This window comes from Lampris incognitus, chromosome 1 (genome assembly GCF_029633865.1).
Source record: "Lampris incognitus isolate fLamInc1 chromosome 1, fLamInc1.hap2, whole genome shotgun sequence".
Lineage (NCBI taxonomy): Eukaryota > Metazoa > Chordata > Actinopteri > Lampriformes > Lampridae > Lampris > Lampris incognitus.
Window position 1 is genome coordinate 151,004,049 of NC_079211.1, and position 15,303 is coordinate 151,019,351.

Sequence of the window (15,303 nt, forward strand, 5' to 3'; positions counted from 1 at the left end):
CTCTCTCTCTCTCTCTCTCTCTCTCTCTCTCTCTCTCTCTCTCTCTCTCTATATATATATATATATATATATATATATATGAATCAAGTGCATTCTTTATGAGACAGCACAAGCCTGTTTCATGCCATAAGCGATCGCCAGCTGTCAGTAGAGCTGCGCGGGAAAAAACGCACCATAGCAACTGCCTCGTCATGCACATCACGTGCACAACATCCAATGGGGAAGGGGGAGGTGCCTCGATTCAAAACTTGTGATCTCTACCCGACCAGTGGGGGGTGGTATTTGTCTGCTGTCATGATTTACTTATAATTACAAAATAGGTGTTAGTATCCGTGTCTGCAACTGCTGGTCAGTTCATTGCTGGTACTCGGTGTGGACATTTGTGGTTTGCAGATGATAAAATATTGTAACGTACACGGATGAAGAGGCTCGCGAGCCCTGGGCTAACGGGTCGGACCCTCTAGTCGACTGGTTAACGTTGTCGCCCGTAGCAGTTGTATACTACCATATACAACTGCTATCATATATACAACTGCTATCATATATACTACCATATACGACTGCTATCATATATACAACTACTATCAAATATGCTACCATATACAACTGCTATCATATATACTACCATATACAACTGCTATCATATATACTACTATCATATATACTACCATATAAAACTGCTATCATATATACTACTATCATATATACTACCATATACAACTGCTATCATATATACTACTATCATATATACTACCATATACAACTGCTATCATATATACTACCATATACAACTGCTATCATATATACAACTACTATCATAAATACTACCATATACAACTGCTATCATATATACTACCATATACAACTGCTATCATATGTACAACTACTATCATATATACTACTATATACAACTGCTATCATATATACTATCATATACAACTACTATCATATATACTACCATATACAACTACTATCATATATACACTACAATATACAACTGCTACATATATACTACCATAAATACTACCATATACAACTACTATCATATATACTACCATATACAACTACTATCATATATACTACCATATACAACTGCTATCATATATACTACCATAAATACTACCATATACAACTACTATCATATATACTGCCATATACAACTACTATCATATATATAGTACTATATACAACTACTATCATAAATACTACCATATACAACCACTATCATATATACTACCATATACAACTAATATCATATATATACTACAATATACAGCTGCTATCATATATACTACCATATACAACTACTATCATATATATACTACAATATACAGCTGCTATCATATATACTACCATGTACAGCTGCTATCATATATACTACCATATACAACTACTATTATATATATACTACAATATACAGCTACTATTATATATACTAACATATACAACCACTGAGCAACAAATTGGGTCACAAGAGTTTCTAACATTTTAAATCTTGTGCAATAATCAAGATTCCAGATATTTTCTTCAATTTGACAAAAAGTAGGACAGAAAGAAGACCAGGGTCACTAGCTCCATGCCAGCAGTGTACAAACGGAATAAAACAAAATCAAACAACAACAACATATGGACCCACGCAAGAGGTCTACTTAATCAGGCATAATCCTGAAGAGTTTGCATACATGGATAGTTTTGGTTAATTTCTTATTAAACGTTTTTAAATGTAGTAGAGTTTGAAGATATATGCTTGGATCTGTTTAGCTGTTGTGTAAGGCGGTAACTTCTTCAAAATGTTCATTTTATGAGTATAGAATTTGGCTAAAATAACGAGCAAGTTAATGACATATTGTTCATTGCTGGAGAAATTGGGATTGTTGGAAATCAGCCGAAAAATTGTCACAAGTACACGTAGAATAAAAACATGTTGTAGAGTTTCCACCATATAACTACAAGGAGAGCATTTATCTTCTATATTAGGAATAAATGTAGAAATAATGGCGTCTCCCTGGAGCTCTGGTGACAGCTGATGCTGCTTATGGCAGGAAGCGGGCTTGTGCTGCCTCGTAGAGCATTTACTTACTTGACTCACTGGGTTATTTTGCTCCTTATTTGTTGAGCACTTTCCCTAGCGTTGAGTGTTTTATATGACATTATAACACACACACACACACACACACACACACACACACACACACACACACATATATAACATCATAACACACACACACACACACACATATAACACAAACACACATATAACATTATAACACACACAAATAACACATATATAACGTTATAACACAAACACACATAACATTATAACACATATATAACATTATAACACACACACACATATATAACACATATTATAACACACACACATATAACACATATATAACATTATAACACGCACACACACAACACATATATAACATTATAACACAAACACAACATTATAACACATACATAACATAACACACACACATTATAACACATAACATAACACACACACATATAACATTATAACACAAACACACATAACACATATATAACATAACACACACACACATGCATATAACATTATAACACAAACACATTATAACACATATATAACATTATAACACACACACACATAACATAAGACATATATAACACACACACACACATAACATTATAAAAGAAACACATATATAACATTATAACACACACACGCACACACACACACACACACACACACATATATATATATAGTTTGTTGTATGTAACGTCTATATATGGCTGGGTTTTGGGGGTTTTCCCGGAAACCGTCAGCGGTGCAGCCCGGCGCCACGCCCGGCTGCACCGCGTGCTGTGCCTTTCCTTGCTGAACCACATCAGCGGCTGAGGAGCGGACGGAGCGCGGGACGCAGGAAGCGGGCCTGCACCACCGCGGCGGGAGCGGCCCAACACTCTCCCCCGCCTGCATGTGTACCTGCACGGCCTTAGAAGGGGGTGAAGGGGTGAAGGGGTGAAGGTGCAGCGGGACTCGGTTCTGCAGCAGCAGCCAGACGGTGCAGCATCTGCAGGCTACACGTCAGTCAGCTAACGCACGGCAGCAGACCACACACAGACGCTAATGGTTTAATTTACTGGCTCGGCCCGAGCGGAGGTCATTATAACCTCAACACCCCGGGGGGGGGGGCTGTCAGGCGGCCGGATTTACCCACACGGCGTCAAGCCGGCTGTGACGAACGCGCTCCCAATTAAAACCCGGGCCAAAGGGAGGAAGATTAAAAGTTGCCAATTAAAAACGCAAGTGTTTATGCGTCCCTGAATCAGCCGCTCAGGAAACACAGCGGCCACGCGTCACGTAAATCCAGCCAGCACAGCGCCCCCGCACTCCTGCGGCACGTTGTGGTAATGAGGTTTCAGCACCGTAATGAAGCCCCGACGTGATGTCATCAGTCTAGTAGCCCGCTCGCTCCAACCGCGGAGTAATAGATCTGAGCTAAACAGCAGTCGGGGCTGGACGGCCGAGGAAGGACGCGGTCATCATCCCTCCAGGCCCACCGCTCACCGACGTGGACACACACCAGCCGCTCAACACAACCCTGGAACATAACGGCGGCGTGGCGTCACGTCTCATCATCATCATCATCATCATCATCATCATCATCGTTCATCTTCAACGTCATCGGGGGAGAGTTCATACCTGAAACTGTCCACAACACTAACCTGCTGGAAGCTTCTGCACAGCATCCCTCCACATCACCAGAGGGGGCGCCGGTCAGCTGGACGGCATCATTTGGATAGAGGCCCAAGTGTCAGATGATATGAACTGGCGGGACCACACATCTACCACCTCCACCAGGAGGCAGCCTGGAGGGGCTTAGGCCTTTCAGGTGCACGCTGTGTGTGTGTTGTGGTGGTGGTTGTGTGTGTGCATGTGTGTGTTGTGGTGGTGATGTGTGTGTGTTGTGGTGGTGATGTGTGTGTGCATGTGTGTGTGGTGGTGATGTGTGTGTGTGTTGTGGTGGTGGTTGTGTGTGTGCATGTGTGTGTTGTGGTGGTGATGTGTGTGTGTTGTGGTGGTGGTTGTGTGTGTGCATGTGTGTGTTGTGGTGGTGATGTGTGTGTGTTGTGGTGGTGATGTGTGTGTGCATGTGTGTGCGGTGGTGATGTGTGTGTGTTGTGGTGGTGGTTGTGTGTGTGCATGTGTGTGTTGTGGTGGTGATGTGTGTGTGTTGTGGTGGTGATGTGTGTGTGCATGTGTGTGTTGTGGTGGTGATGTGTGTGTGTTGTGGTGGTGATGTGTGTGTGCATGTGTGTGTTGTGGTGGTGATGTGTGTGTGTTGTGGTGGTGGTTGTGTGTGTGCATGTGTGTTGTGGTGGTGATGTGTGTGTGCATGTGTTGTGGTGGTGATGTGTGTGCATGTGTGTGTGCATGTGTTGTGGTGATGATGATGTGTGTGTGTTGTGGTGGTGATGTGTGTGTGCATGTGTGGTGGTGATGTGTGCGTTGTGGTGGTGATGTGTGTGCATATGTGCGTTGTGGTGATGATGTGTGTGTGTTGTGGTGGTGATGTGTGTGTGTTGTGGTGATGATGTGTGTGTGTGTTGTGGTGGTGATGTGTGTGTGCATGTGTGGTGGTGATGTGTGCGTTGTGGTGGTGATGTGTGTGCATATGTGCGTTGTGGTGATGATGTGTGTGTGTTGTGGTGGTGATGTGTGTGTGCATGTGTGGTGGTGATGATGTGTGTGCATGTGTGTTGTGATGATGATGTGTGTGTTGTGGTGGTGATGTGTGTGTGCATGTGTGTTGTGATGATGATGATGTGTGTGTGTGTGTGTGTGTGTGTGTGGTGGTGATGTGTGTGTGTATGTGCATGTTGTGGTAGTGATGTGTGTGTGTGTGTGTGTGTGTGTGTGTGTGGAGAAAGGGAGATACCTGGTAGAGATCTGTACTCCTCTAGTCTCTGAAATGTTGTGTGTATGCGAGAGCTTTCCTACATTCTGGAACATTCAGTTGTGTTCTCATTCACAGGTGGAGGGGGGAGGGGAGGGGGGGGGACTGAACGTGTAAATGAAAAGTGGTCGTCAGGGTGGACCGCCACCGAGCCGGCGTTTCATCATCTGCTACATAATGGCCGCTGCAGTCCGAGTTGTCATCTCCGTCTGTGGCAAAGTTCTGAATGGAGACAAATGTCGAGTGGACCACCAACTTGAACAGACTGGGTCACCAGCAACACCCAACGCAAAGAGAAACCCAAGTATTCCGTTGCCTAGCAACAATTCTGTTGCCTACCAACACGGGGATCGCTGGTTCAAATCCCCGTATTCCCTCCGGCTTGGTCGGGCGTCCCTAAAGACACTATTGGCCGTGTCTGTGGGTGGGAAGCCGGATGTGGCTGTGTGTCCTAGTCACTGCACGAGCGCCTCCTCTGGTCAGTCGGGGCGCCAGTTTTGGGGGAGGGGCAACTGGGGGAATAGCATGATCCTCCCACGCGCTACGTCCCCCTGGTGAAACTCCTCACTGTCAGGTGAAAAGAAGCGGCTGGTGACTCCACATGTATGGGAGGAGGCATGTGGTAGTCTGCAGCCCTCCCGGGATCAGCAGAGGGGGTGGAGCAGAGACCGGGGCGGCTCGGAAGAGTGGGGTAATTGGCCGGATACAACTGGGAAGAAAAAGAGGAAGAAAAAAAAAAAAGAGAAACCCAAGTGAAATAACCAGACTTTGCAGCACAAAGACCCCACCTCAGCGTTAACTGAGGGCCAAACATGTGGGCCAACCCACAACTCCCCATTAAACCAGTTATTTCTTGTTTAGGAAACACAACGCCGTGGACTAGAAACAGCAGTGGACGCCATACTTGTTCTCAGGAGGACACTGGACGTCTGTGTGTGTTTTAATCTCAGCGTGTCATCCATCACTCCAACACGAGCTGAAAAACAGCTTGCATAACTCGGATGTTGCGACTGTGAAGCCATGACAACCGCATCCATTGATTTGATTGATGTTTATTGTTATATGGCAAAGTTGCAGGCACTTCAATTCTCCATTTTAGTTGAAAGTCAGTACCTTCCGACATACGAGGAGCGAAGCACAGCTCGTATTACACATTAGACAGCGAGGAAATGGACACGGGGCAAAACGGAAAGACATCTAACATCTCTAACGACCACAGTATATACAATGAATTACATATATCTGCATTAAAAACTATACCTCGATAAATATATAACTCCATGTATTGTTAAGTAAAAGGAAATCTTATTCAAAATACTGTGATATGTTTTAAATAGATACAAAGGATTTGTATAAAAGTAGAATTTCTCCAGTCTACATCACATCGGTGCGGCCGCTATGCTGGTTGGATATTGAGCTTGGTGCACATCCGACCCACGAGTCGAGTGAAGCCGCACACCGAGGTGAACGAGCCCACGCGACACGCCGGCCTACAGCGCGGCTGGATTTCAACTCCGTCCCTCATCCCTCCCCTTCACAATCGACGCCGGCTGCCGCTGAAAAGGAAGTTTCTGCAGAGGAAGATGACGCCCAGCTGGCATCGTTCAATTCAATTATTCACATCGGGTTCCTCGGGAATTCAAAATTAACAATTGCATTTGCAGTCAAACGTTGCAGAAACGGCGTTGGGCCTGGGCTCCGTCCCGACGGCAGCCTTAACGCCGGCGCGTCGATGGATTCCCGCCATTTCTGGTAGAAACTGATGAAACTTCAGGCAGCTGCGGTTACATTCACTTTCAGAAGGGCACTTTGGGCTCGTCTCGGAGGCAAATCTGCATATGACAAGATAATTCCAGAAATCTCATTGGTTTGGTTGTTGGTTGGATCGGACCCCCCATCCAGCTGGTGGGCAAGGCATCCTTACACGTGAACCAATAGCAGCGTAGGGTTTGTGGGAAGAGGCAGGACCTCTAGTCGAACATGCCCCTTCTGGTAGGACTGGGGGACATCTTTCGGCCAAGCCGAGGGGTCCCCTACAACACACACACACACACACACACACACACATTTGTAAATATGGCATAAGCGTTGTGAGTAAGAGGAAATGAGGACTACTGCATTGATTACAAACACCATGAAGAGTGTCGAGGGACCCACCGGTGACTGGGCTTTGGAGAAGTTGACATGTGCATAAAGCAAGACGGCGATGTCCTTGTGTCCCGCTTCCAGAGCTATGGACAAGGCATTACTCTCATCCTGCACAGCAGAAAGAGCCAAAGAAGGAAAAGAAAGATGAGACAATGAAAGAATAAGACAGAGGACAAAGACATGGAGGAGCACAAACATGTCAGAGGAGGACATGTCAGATAACAGGGGTCTGTCCTACTTCTACAGACACGAGCACTGCAATACTACAGACATGGGCACTACAATACTACATATACAGACACAAGCACTACAATACTGCATATACAGACACAAGCACTACAATACTGCATATACAGACACAAGCACTACAATACTACATATACAGACACGAGCACTACAATACTACATATACAGACACAAGCACTACAATACTGCATATACAGACACGAGCACTGCAATACTACAGACACGAGCACTGCAATACTACAGACATGGGCACTACAATACTGCATACACAGACAAGAGCACTGCAATACTGCATATACAGACACAAGCACTACAATACTGCATACACAGACAAGAGCACTACAATACTGCATACACAGACAAGAGCACTGCAATACTGCATATACAGACACGAGCACTACAATACTGCATATACAGACACGAGCACTACAATACTACATATACAGACACAAGCACTACAATACTACATCTACAGACACAAGCACTACAATACTACATCTACAGACACGAGCACTGCAATACTACATATACAGACACAAGCACTACAATACTGCATATACAGACACGAGCACTACAATACTGCATATACAGACACGAGCACTACAATACTACACATCCAGACACGAGCACTGCAATACTACATATACAGACACGAGCACTACAATACTACACATCCAGGCACGAGCACTGCAATACTACATATACAGACACAAGCACTACAATACTACACATCCAGGCACGAGCACTGCAATACTACATATACAGACACGAGCACTACAATACTGCATATACAGACACGAGCACTACAATACTACAGACATGGGCACTACAATACTACACATCCAGACACGAGCACTACAATACTGCATATACAGACACGAGCACTACAATACTACATCTACAGACACGAGCACTGCAATACTACATATACAGACACGAGCACTACAATACTGCATATACAGACACGAGCACTACAATACTACACATCCAGACACGAGCACTGCAATACTACATATACAGACACGAGCACTACAATACTGCATATACAGACACGAGCACTACAATACTACAGACATGGGCACTACAATACTACACATCCAGACACGAGCACTACAATACTGCATATACAGACACGAGCACTACAATACTACATCTACAGACACGAGCACTGCAATACTACATATACAGACACGAGCACTGCAATACTACATATACAGACACGAGCACTGCAATACTACATATACAGACACGAGCACTGCAATACTACATATACAGACACGAGCACTGCAATACTGCATATACAGACACGAGCACTGCAAAACTACATATACAGACATGAACATTGCAATACTACATATTCTGATACTGACACACGCGTAGACCGAAGTACACAACATGGGTGTTTCTGAATAGAGAGCCAAAATAGCTCTACTGTCCTCTGGTGGCTGCTTCAGGTACAACATGTAACCCTGCCCACACCCAGGCGAGTGAACGCAGAACAGACCAAAATAAACAATATAAAAAAACCAAACAAACTACACATCTTATGATGTTAAGTCTCTCTTCACATGTGTTCCTGTTGGTGAAGCAGTCCATATGAAATTACATAACGACCCCACCCTTAGCAATAGGACCACCTTAACACTGACCAAGTGTGTCTGCTCCTGAAGCTGTGTCTTCAGTCCACGTACTTCACATACAGGGGGCAGTACTATAGGCTGAGGCATGGCTGTGCTATGGGTTCCCCAGTCTCACCTGTAGTGGACAACTTGTATATGGAGGAAGTGGAAAAGAGGCTCTGATGTCCTATCCAGGGACACCATCTAGCCACTGGTTCAGATTTGTGGACAACACCTGGGTTAAAATTAAATCTCAGGATGTACCACATTTCACCGACCACATTAACTCTGTTCCCCAGGGAGGATGTGAAAAATGACAGGTTAGCCTTCTTACACTGTGAAATTGCAGTTGGTGATGGGGGACATTTGATTGTTGGTGTTTACCATAAACCAACACATACTGATCAGTACTTAAGGTTTGACTCTCATCATCCACTGGAGCACAAACTAGGAGTCATCAGGACGCTGTACCACTGAGCTGACAACGTCCCCACCAACACAGCGGCTGGGGAAGGGGAGAAACCCCACATTAAACAGGCCCTGGTTAAGTGTGGTTATCCTAACTGGGCGTTTGTAAAGCCAGGAAGACCCCAAACAGTGCAGCAGCCCATCGAAGAGAGGAGAAGGACCACAGCTGTGTAAGTGTAAACCAGTGGTGATTCCTTTAAAGGCACAAACGCTGCCGTCGAAGGGGTCTCAGCATCAGCAGAGATCCCACCCACCCCAACCATGGACTGTTCTCCCCCCTGCACTCTGGGAGGCGCTACAGGAGCCTCAGAGCCCGCACTACCAGGCTCAAAAACAGCTTCTTTCCACAAGCTGTTGCCTACCTGAACCTGGCCACCCACTGAATGTCTGTGGATATTTTTAAATATTTTGTACTCCAGCTCTTTTTTAACTTATTTTTAGCTTTTGGTCTTCATGTGTGTATATCTTATACTGTGTTTGCTGTGTTTGTGCGTGTCTATCTTGCACTGTTTGGTGAAGCCACAGCCCTCATTTCATTTTTAACATGTGCCTGCACATTGTTTTTAATGACAATAAATTGAATTTAATTGAATTTAATTGAATTCCGTATGTGGCGGGAGTGTCAGAAAAGTTGAGACATGTATTTTCCAAACACCGCGTCTCAGTTGCTTTCAAACCCCAAAACATGCTGCGCCAGAGGTTGGTCCACCCCAAGCATCAGGTCCCCCGGCACAAACGGAGCAATATAACACGTCAGGCCAAGACTCCACAGTCTACACCATCTACAGACCAGTGGCCACTCTTTCAAGGATGAGGATGTGCACATCCTTGATAGAGAGGAACGCTGGTTTAAACGGAGAGTCAAAGAGGCCACCTTTGTGAAGCAGGCACAACCATCCCTGAACCCGGGGGGGGGGGGGGCTAAGAGTACATCTGTCACCATCTTACAGTGCTGTGATTGCAACTATTCCCCAATCCTCTGTGAATAGTATAGTACACATGGCCATTGTAACAACTCTAGTTAATGGTCACGGCAATGTGCATAGGAAACCGATCGCTGTTTCAGTCGTTATGCCACTGTATTGTTTATAATGGTGGGGGCACCTGCAGTCAGGTGAGACTGAAGAGGTCACTTAGATGATGATGAAACGTTTCTCTCAATAAACATGTCCAGATGAGCTGATTCAACTTTCTGGGGTAGTGGTGATGTGGTGGTTGTGTTGGACAGTCAATATTTCAGCAGAACAGTGTTGTGATATAGTTGGATGTGGGAGGCAGAAACAGACAGACCTGCTGACACCGATTTCCTGGGACTACAAACCAAGTGTAGCAGCCATTGTGGCTGGTGTGCCGTCAGCTCAGCAGTAAACAGTTCCCACCCTTGTAAAAATGGATCCTGAGACCAAGGCTAACACAGACAGTCTAATGTATTACAAACTACATCACACTATATGGGAACACTGTTGTACAGTCATATTGATTGTCATCGACACATCACCATCATGTATCAATCTAATTCCTATTTCAGTAGGAACGTGTTTACCGCTGCACCAGTGTTCGTCCTACCCGGTCAAAACATTACATTACATGACAGTCATTTAGCCGACGCTTTTATCCAAAGCGACTTACAATAAGCGCATAATTTAACGTAGGAAATCAGGAGAACTACTAGCCATCAGAGGTCATAAGTGCATCTAAACAAGCATCTAAGAGCAAAACCAGTGCTAAAGTAAAAGCACAAGAAAGAGATTTTTTTTTTAAATGAGTGAATACAATAAGTGCTAAGAGCAAGTAACAGGGTAGTAATTCTTGAAGAGGTGAGTTTTCAACCTGCGCTGAAAGATGGGCAGCGACTCCGCTGTCCTGACATCAGTCGGGACTTCATTCCACCACTGTGGGGCCAGGACAGAAAAGAGCCGTGACCGGGTCGATCGGCAGCAGGGGCCTCTGAGCGACGGGGCAACCAGGCATCCCGAGGCAGCAGAGCGAAGTGGTCGGGCGGGGGTGTAGGGCTTAACCATGGCCTGAAGATAGGAAGGAGCTGTTCCTTTCACTGTCCTGTAGGCTAGCTCCACAGTCTTAAACTGGATGTGAGCAGCTACTGGGAGCCAGTGTAGGGACATGAGAAGGGGAGTTGTGTGGGAGAACTCAGGGCAGTTGAACACCAGATGAGCTGCAGCTTTCTGAACAAGCTCCAGAGGTCTGATGGCTGACGCTGGGGCGCCAGCAAGGAGGGAGTTGCCGTAGTCCAGCTGGGAGATGACCAGAGCCTGGATGAGCACCTGTGCCATCTTGTCGGTGAGGAATGGGTGAATCCTCCTGATGTTATAGAGGAGAAATCTGCAGGAGCGAGCAACTGATGCAGCATTTGCAGCAAACGACAGTTGGTCGTCCAGGATCACACCCAGATTCCTCACAGTCCGAGTTGGCGTCACCACGGTGTTATCATGGTGATGGCCAGGTCTCGGTGCGGACAACCTTTCCCCGGGAGGAACATCACCTCTGTCTTGTCCAGATTGAGCTTCAGGTGGTGTGTTGCCATCCATTCCGAGATGCAAGTCAAGCACGCAGCAATGCGTGTCTCCACTTGTGTGTCAGAGGGAGGGAAGGACAAGATCAGCTGGGTGTCATCGGCATAACAATGGTAAGAGAAGTCATGCAAGCGAATAACAGAACCCAGGGATGTCGTGTACAGGGAGAACAGGAGAGGACCCAGAACCGAACCTTGTGGAACACCTGTAGTCAGTCTGCAAGGCTCTGACACAGATCCCCTCCATGTCACCTAGTAGAAGTGACCCGTCAGGTAGGATGCAAACATTGAGAGTGCAGAGCCTGTGACACCCTGCCCCTCGAGGGTAGAGAGGAGGATCTGGTGGTTCACTGTGTCAAACGCAGCTGACAGGTCCAGGAGTATCAGGACAGAGGAGCGAGAGCTTGCTCTCTCAGAGTGCAACAATTCTGTCACTGCAAGTAGGGAGGTCTCTGTCGAGTGACCCACCTTGAACCCAGACTGGTTGGGGTCCAGGAGGTTGTTCTGGTGGAGGTACAAAGAAAGTTGGTTATAGACAGCACGTTCGAAAGTTTTGGATAGAAAGGGTAGAAGGGCAACTGGTCTGTAGTTTTTGACGTCAGAGGGATTAAATGATGGTTTCTTGAGAAAGGGGGTGACTCTAGCAGTCTTGAAGGCAGATGGAAAGCATCCTGCCTGGAGGGAGGTGTTGATGAGGTGGGTTAGAAAGGGAAGGAGTTCAGGTGCTATAGACTGAAGAAGAGGGGAGGGGACCTGGTCAAGGGAGCTTGTGGTGGGGTGACTGGATGTGATGAGGTTGAGGACCTTGTCGGGGGAGAGGGGGAGCGAGGTGGGATAGGGTGGGACATGAAGAGGGAGGGTGCAGAGGGTGGGCTAGTGCAAGGAGCGCTAACCAGGTAGTATAGTGGTATACGGAGACTGGAGAGCGTCTCCAACCATGGTAAAGATGACCGTTAGTGTTATGGAGCCTGACCCCATGGTCCACATGGATAGAATGAACATTTATTCATGGAGAAAAGTCATGGATTTCACCTTTCATTTCCCAACTCCCAAAGTTCCAAGTTTCCCTTGGTCTCATTTGATAAAACATTAAAATCTCCCCCCCCTTTCCCAGGGTAGGTACTCACGCTGTCGCTGAGCGTTGCATCACAGCCAGGCTGCCCCAGCAGCAGTTTGACGATCTCGACATGTCCGTGCTCGCTGGCGCACATGAGCGCCGTGGAGCCCTCGTCATCTTGGATGTTGACATCGGCCCCCTGAGCCAGCAGGGCCCGCACCATGTCCATCCTGCCATGGCTGACCGCCAGCATCAGCCCCGTCTGACCAGCCTGCGCAGCACAGGGACAGAGTCGTCAGTGTGTGTGTGTGTGTGTGTGTGTGTGTTGGACCTAATGATATTTCCGTTTTAGTTTCAGTGCATGACAAAAGCAAAAATCCGTATGTGGGCTGAGGTTGGCTATTTATACCAATCATTCAAGGTTCAGTTGCAAATGCAGTTAAAAGACTCAAACTGGGGGGCGGCCGGGTAGGGCGGCGGTCTGTTCCGTTGCCTACCAACATGGGGATCGCCAGTTCAAATCCCCATGTTACCTCCGGCTTGGTCGGGCGTCCCTACAGACACGATTGGTCGTGTCTGTGGGTGGGAAGCCAAATGTGGGTATGTGTCCTGGTCACTGCACTAGCGCCTCCTCTGGTCAGTCGGACGCCAACTGGGGGGAACAGTAAGATCCTCCCACGCGCTACGTCCCCCTGGTGAAACTCCTCACTGTCAGGTGAAAAGAAGCGGCTGGTGACTCCACATGTATGGGAGGAGGCATGCGGTAGTCTGCAGCCCTCCTCGGATCAGCAGAAGGGGTGGAGCAGCGACTGGGACGGCTTGGGAAGAGTGGGGTAATTAGCCAGATATAATTGGGGAGAAAAAAGAGGGGGGGAACAAATCCCCCCCCCCCAAAGACTCAAACTGAAGTGTTTTCTGTGGTACTCCACATGATGGAGTATGGTGAGAACGGAGCTATAATCACCTCGCTTCCTGAAATCAATGACTACCCTGGTGTGTTTTGTGACCTGTTGTTGCACTTTGACCCACACAACCCCCCTCCCCGGCCCCCCTACTGACCTGGCTGGCTCGGGCGTTGACATCGCCCTTGCTGAAGAGCTCCTCCACCACACGCATGTCTTTTGGTGCTTCCACGGCTGCCAGCGCAGCTAGCATGATGGGTGTGTAGCCAGCCTTGTTCTGTTGGTTCACATTACACACATCTGGGACACACACAACCATGCACATGCAAACACACAAACACACACAATCTTAATTTTTTTGGCCATTGACAAACTCAACACAGACCAAATGCAGCATTGGGTAAACGCGCCGCTCTGCGGCCTCATCAGAGAACAGTGCCATCTGTGTGTTGATGTAATTATACACCAAAAAGCTTGCATTCTTTTCCCACTTTCCACATTTATCAAAAATGAATAACTGGAAAACGAGGCGGAAGCTATCTGATGCTGCGTTTGTAAAGGATAAGAAAATATCTTGATCAAAACTCAGGACCAACACACGAGGCTGTAGCGCGCCAGCACGTTGAACCAAACAGGTTGAAGGCAAACCACTACAACTTCAGCAACAAATGGACTACCACGTCTCTGAAATGGATATCAGTTCTATTTTTAATGAAAACACAAGCTACTACGTACATCACGATGACCAGCATGATTTCAGAGTTGAGCACTGATTTTTTATTTTAGGAAGCAGATTTGAATCATAAAGATCCAGTCCAATAATTTCAATTCAGTCAAGTTTTATTGTGTAACACTAATCTTCGGAGTGTCATTTATTCCATTTCATAAGTATGTCAGGATTCGTTACAACTGTGTTAGCGCCCCCTCTCTGAACAGACAATTCACAGCAGGTTGAGTTCACAAGACCCGTTGATAGCTAGTTAGTTCGCTAACTAGCATGGTGTTGCTAGGCAACTATTCACCAACTGACAGACTGATGATGACCATTCATTAACTTTGCAATCAAATCAGAGTATTCGATGATGTCATTTATCAGCAGAAGCTGATTGGCTTTCTGAAACAGGTTGATTATGTTGACAACCAGGAGGATCTGAAATGGGTTTGATTAAGTTGACGACCAGGAGGATCTGAAACGGTTTGATTACGTTGACGACCAGGAGGATCTGAAACGGTTTGATTACGTTGACGACCAGGAGGATCTGAAACGGTTTGATTACGTTGACGACCAGGAGGATCTGAAACGGTTTGATTAAGTTGACAACCAGAAGGATCTGAAACGGTTTATGTTGACAACCAGGAGGATCTGAAACGGTTTGATTAAGCTGAC

The 15,303-nt window shown here is 46.4% G+C and overlaps 1 protein-coding gene across 1 annotated transcript in view; it reads right to left on the reverse strand.

The window, feature by feature from the left end:
* Positions 1-5,890: 5,890 nt before the first annotated feature.
* kank1a (KN motif and ankyrin repeat domains 1a) overlaps positions 5,891-15,303 on the reverse strand; it is a 30,969-nt gene continuing 21,556 nt past the window's right edge. Inside the window, exons 7-10 of the mRNA XM_056281697.1 lie at positions 14,074-14,216; positions 13,085-13,285; positions 7,104-7,202; positions 5,891-6,979 (exon numbers count right to left, since the gene is read on the reverse strand). Coding sequence (XP_056137672.1) covers positions 6,917-6,979; positions 7,104-7,202; positions 13,085-13,285; positions 14,074-14,216 — 506 coding nt within the window. The 3' untranslated portion in view covers positions 5,891-6,916. The remainder of the gene's footprint in view (positions 6,980-7,103; positions 7,203-13,084; positions 13,286-14,073; positions 14,217-15,303) is intronic.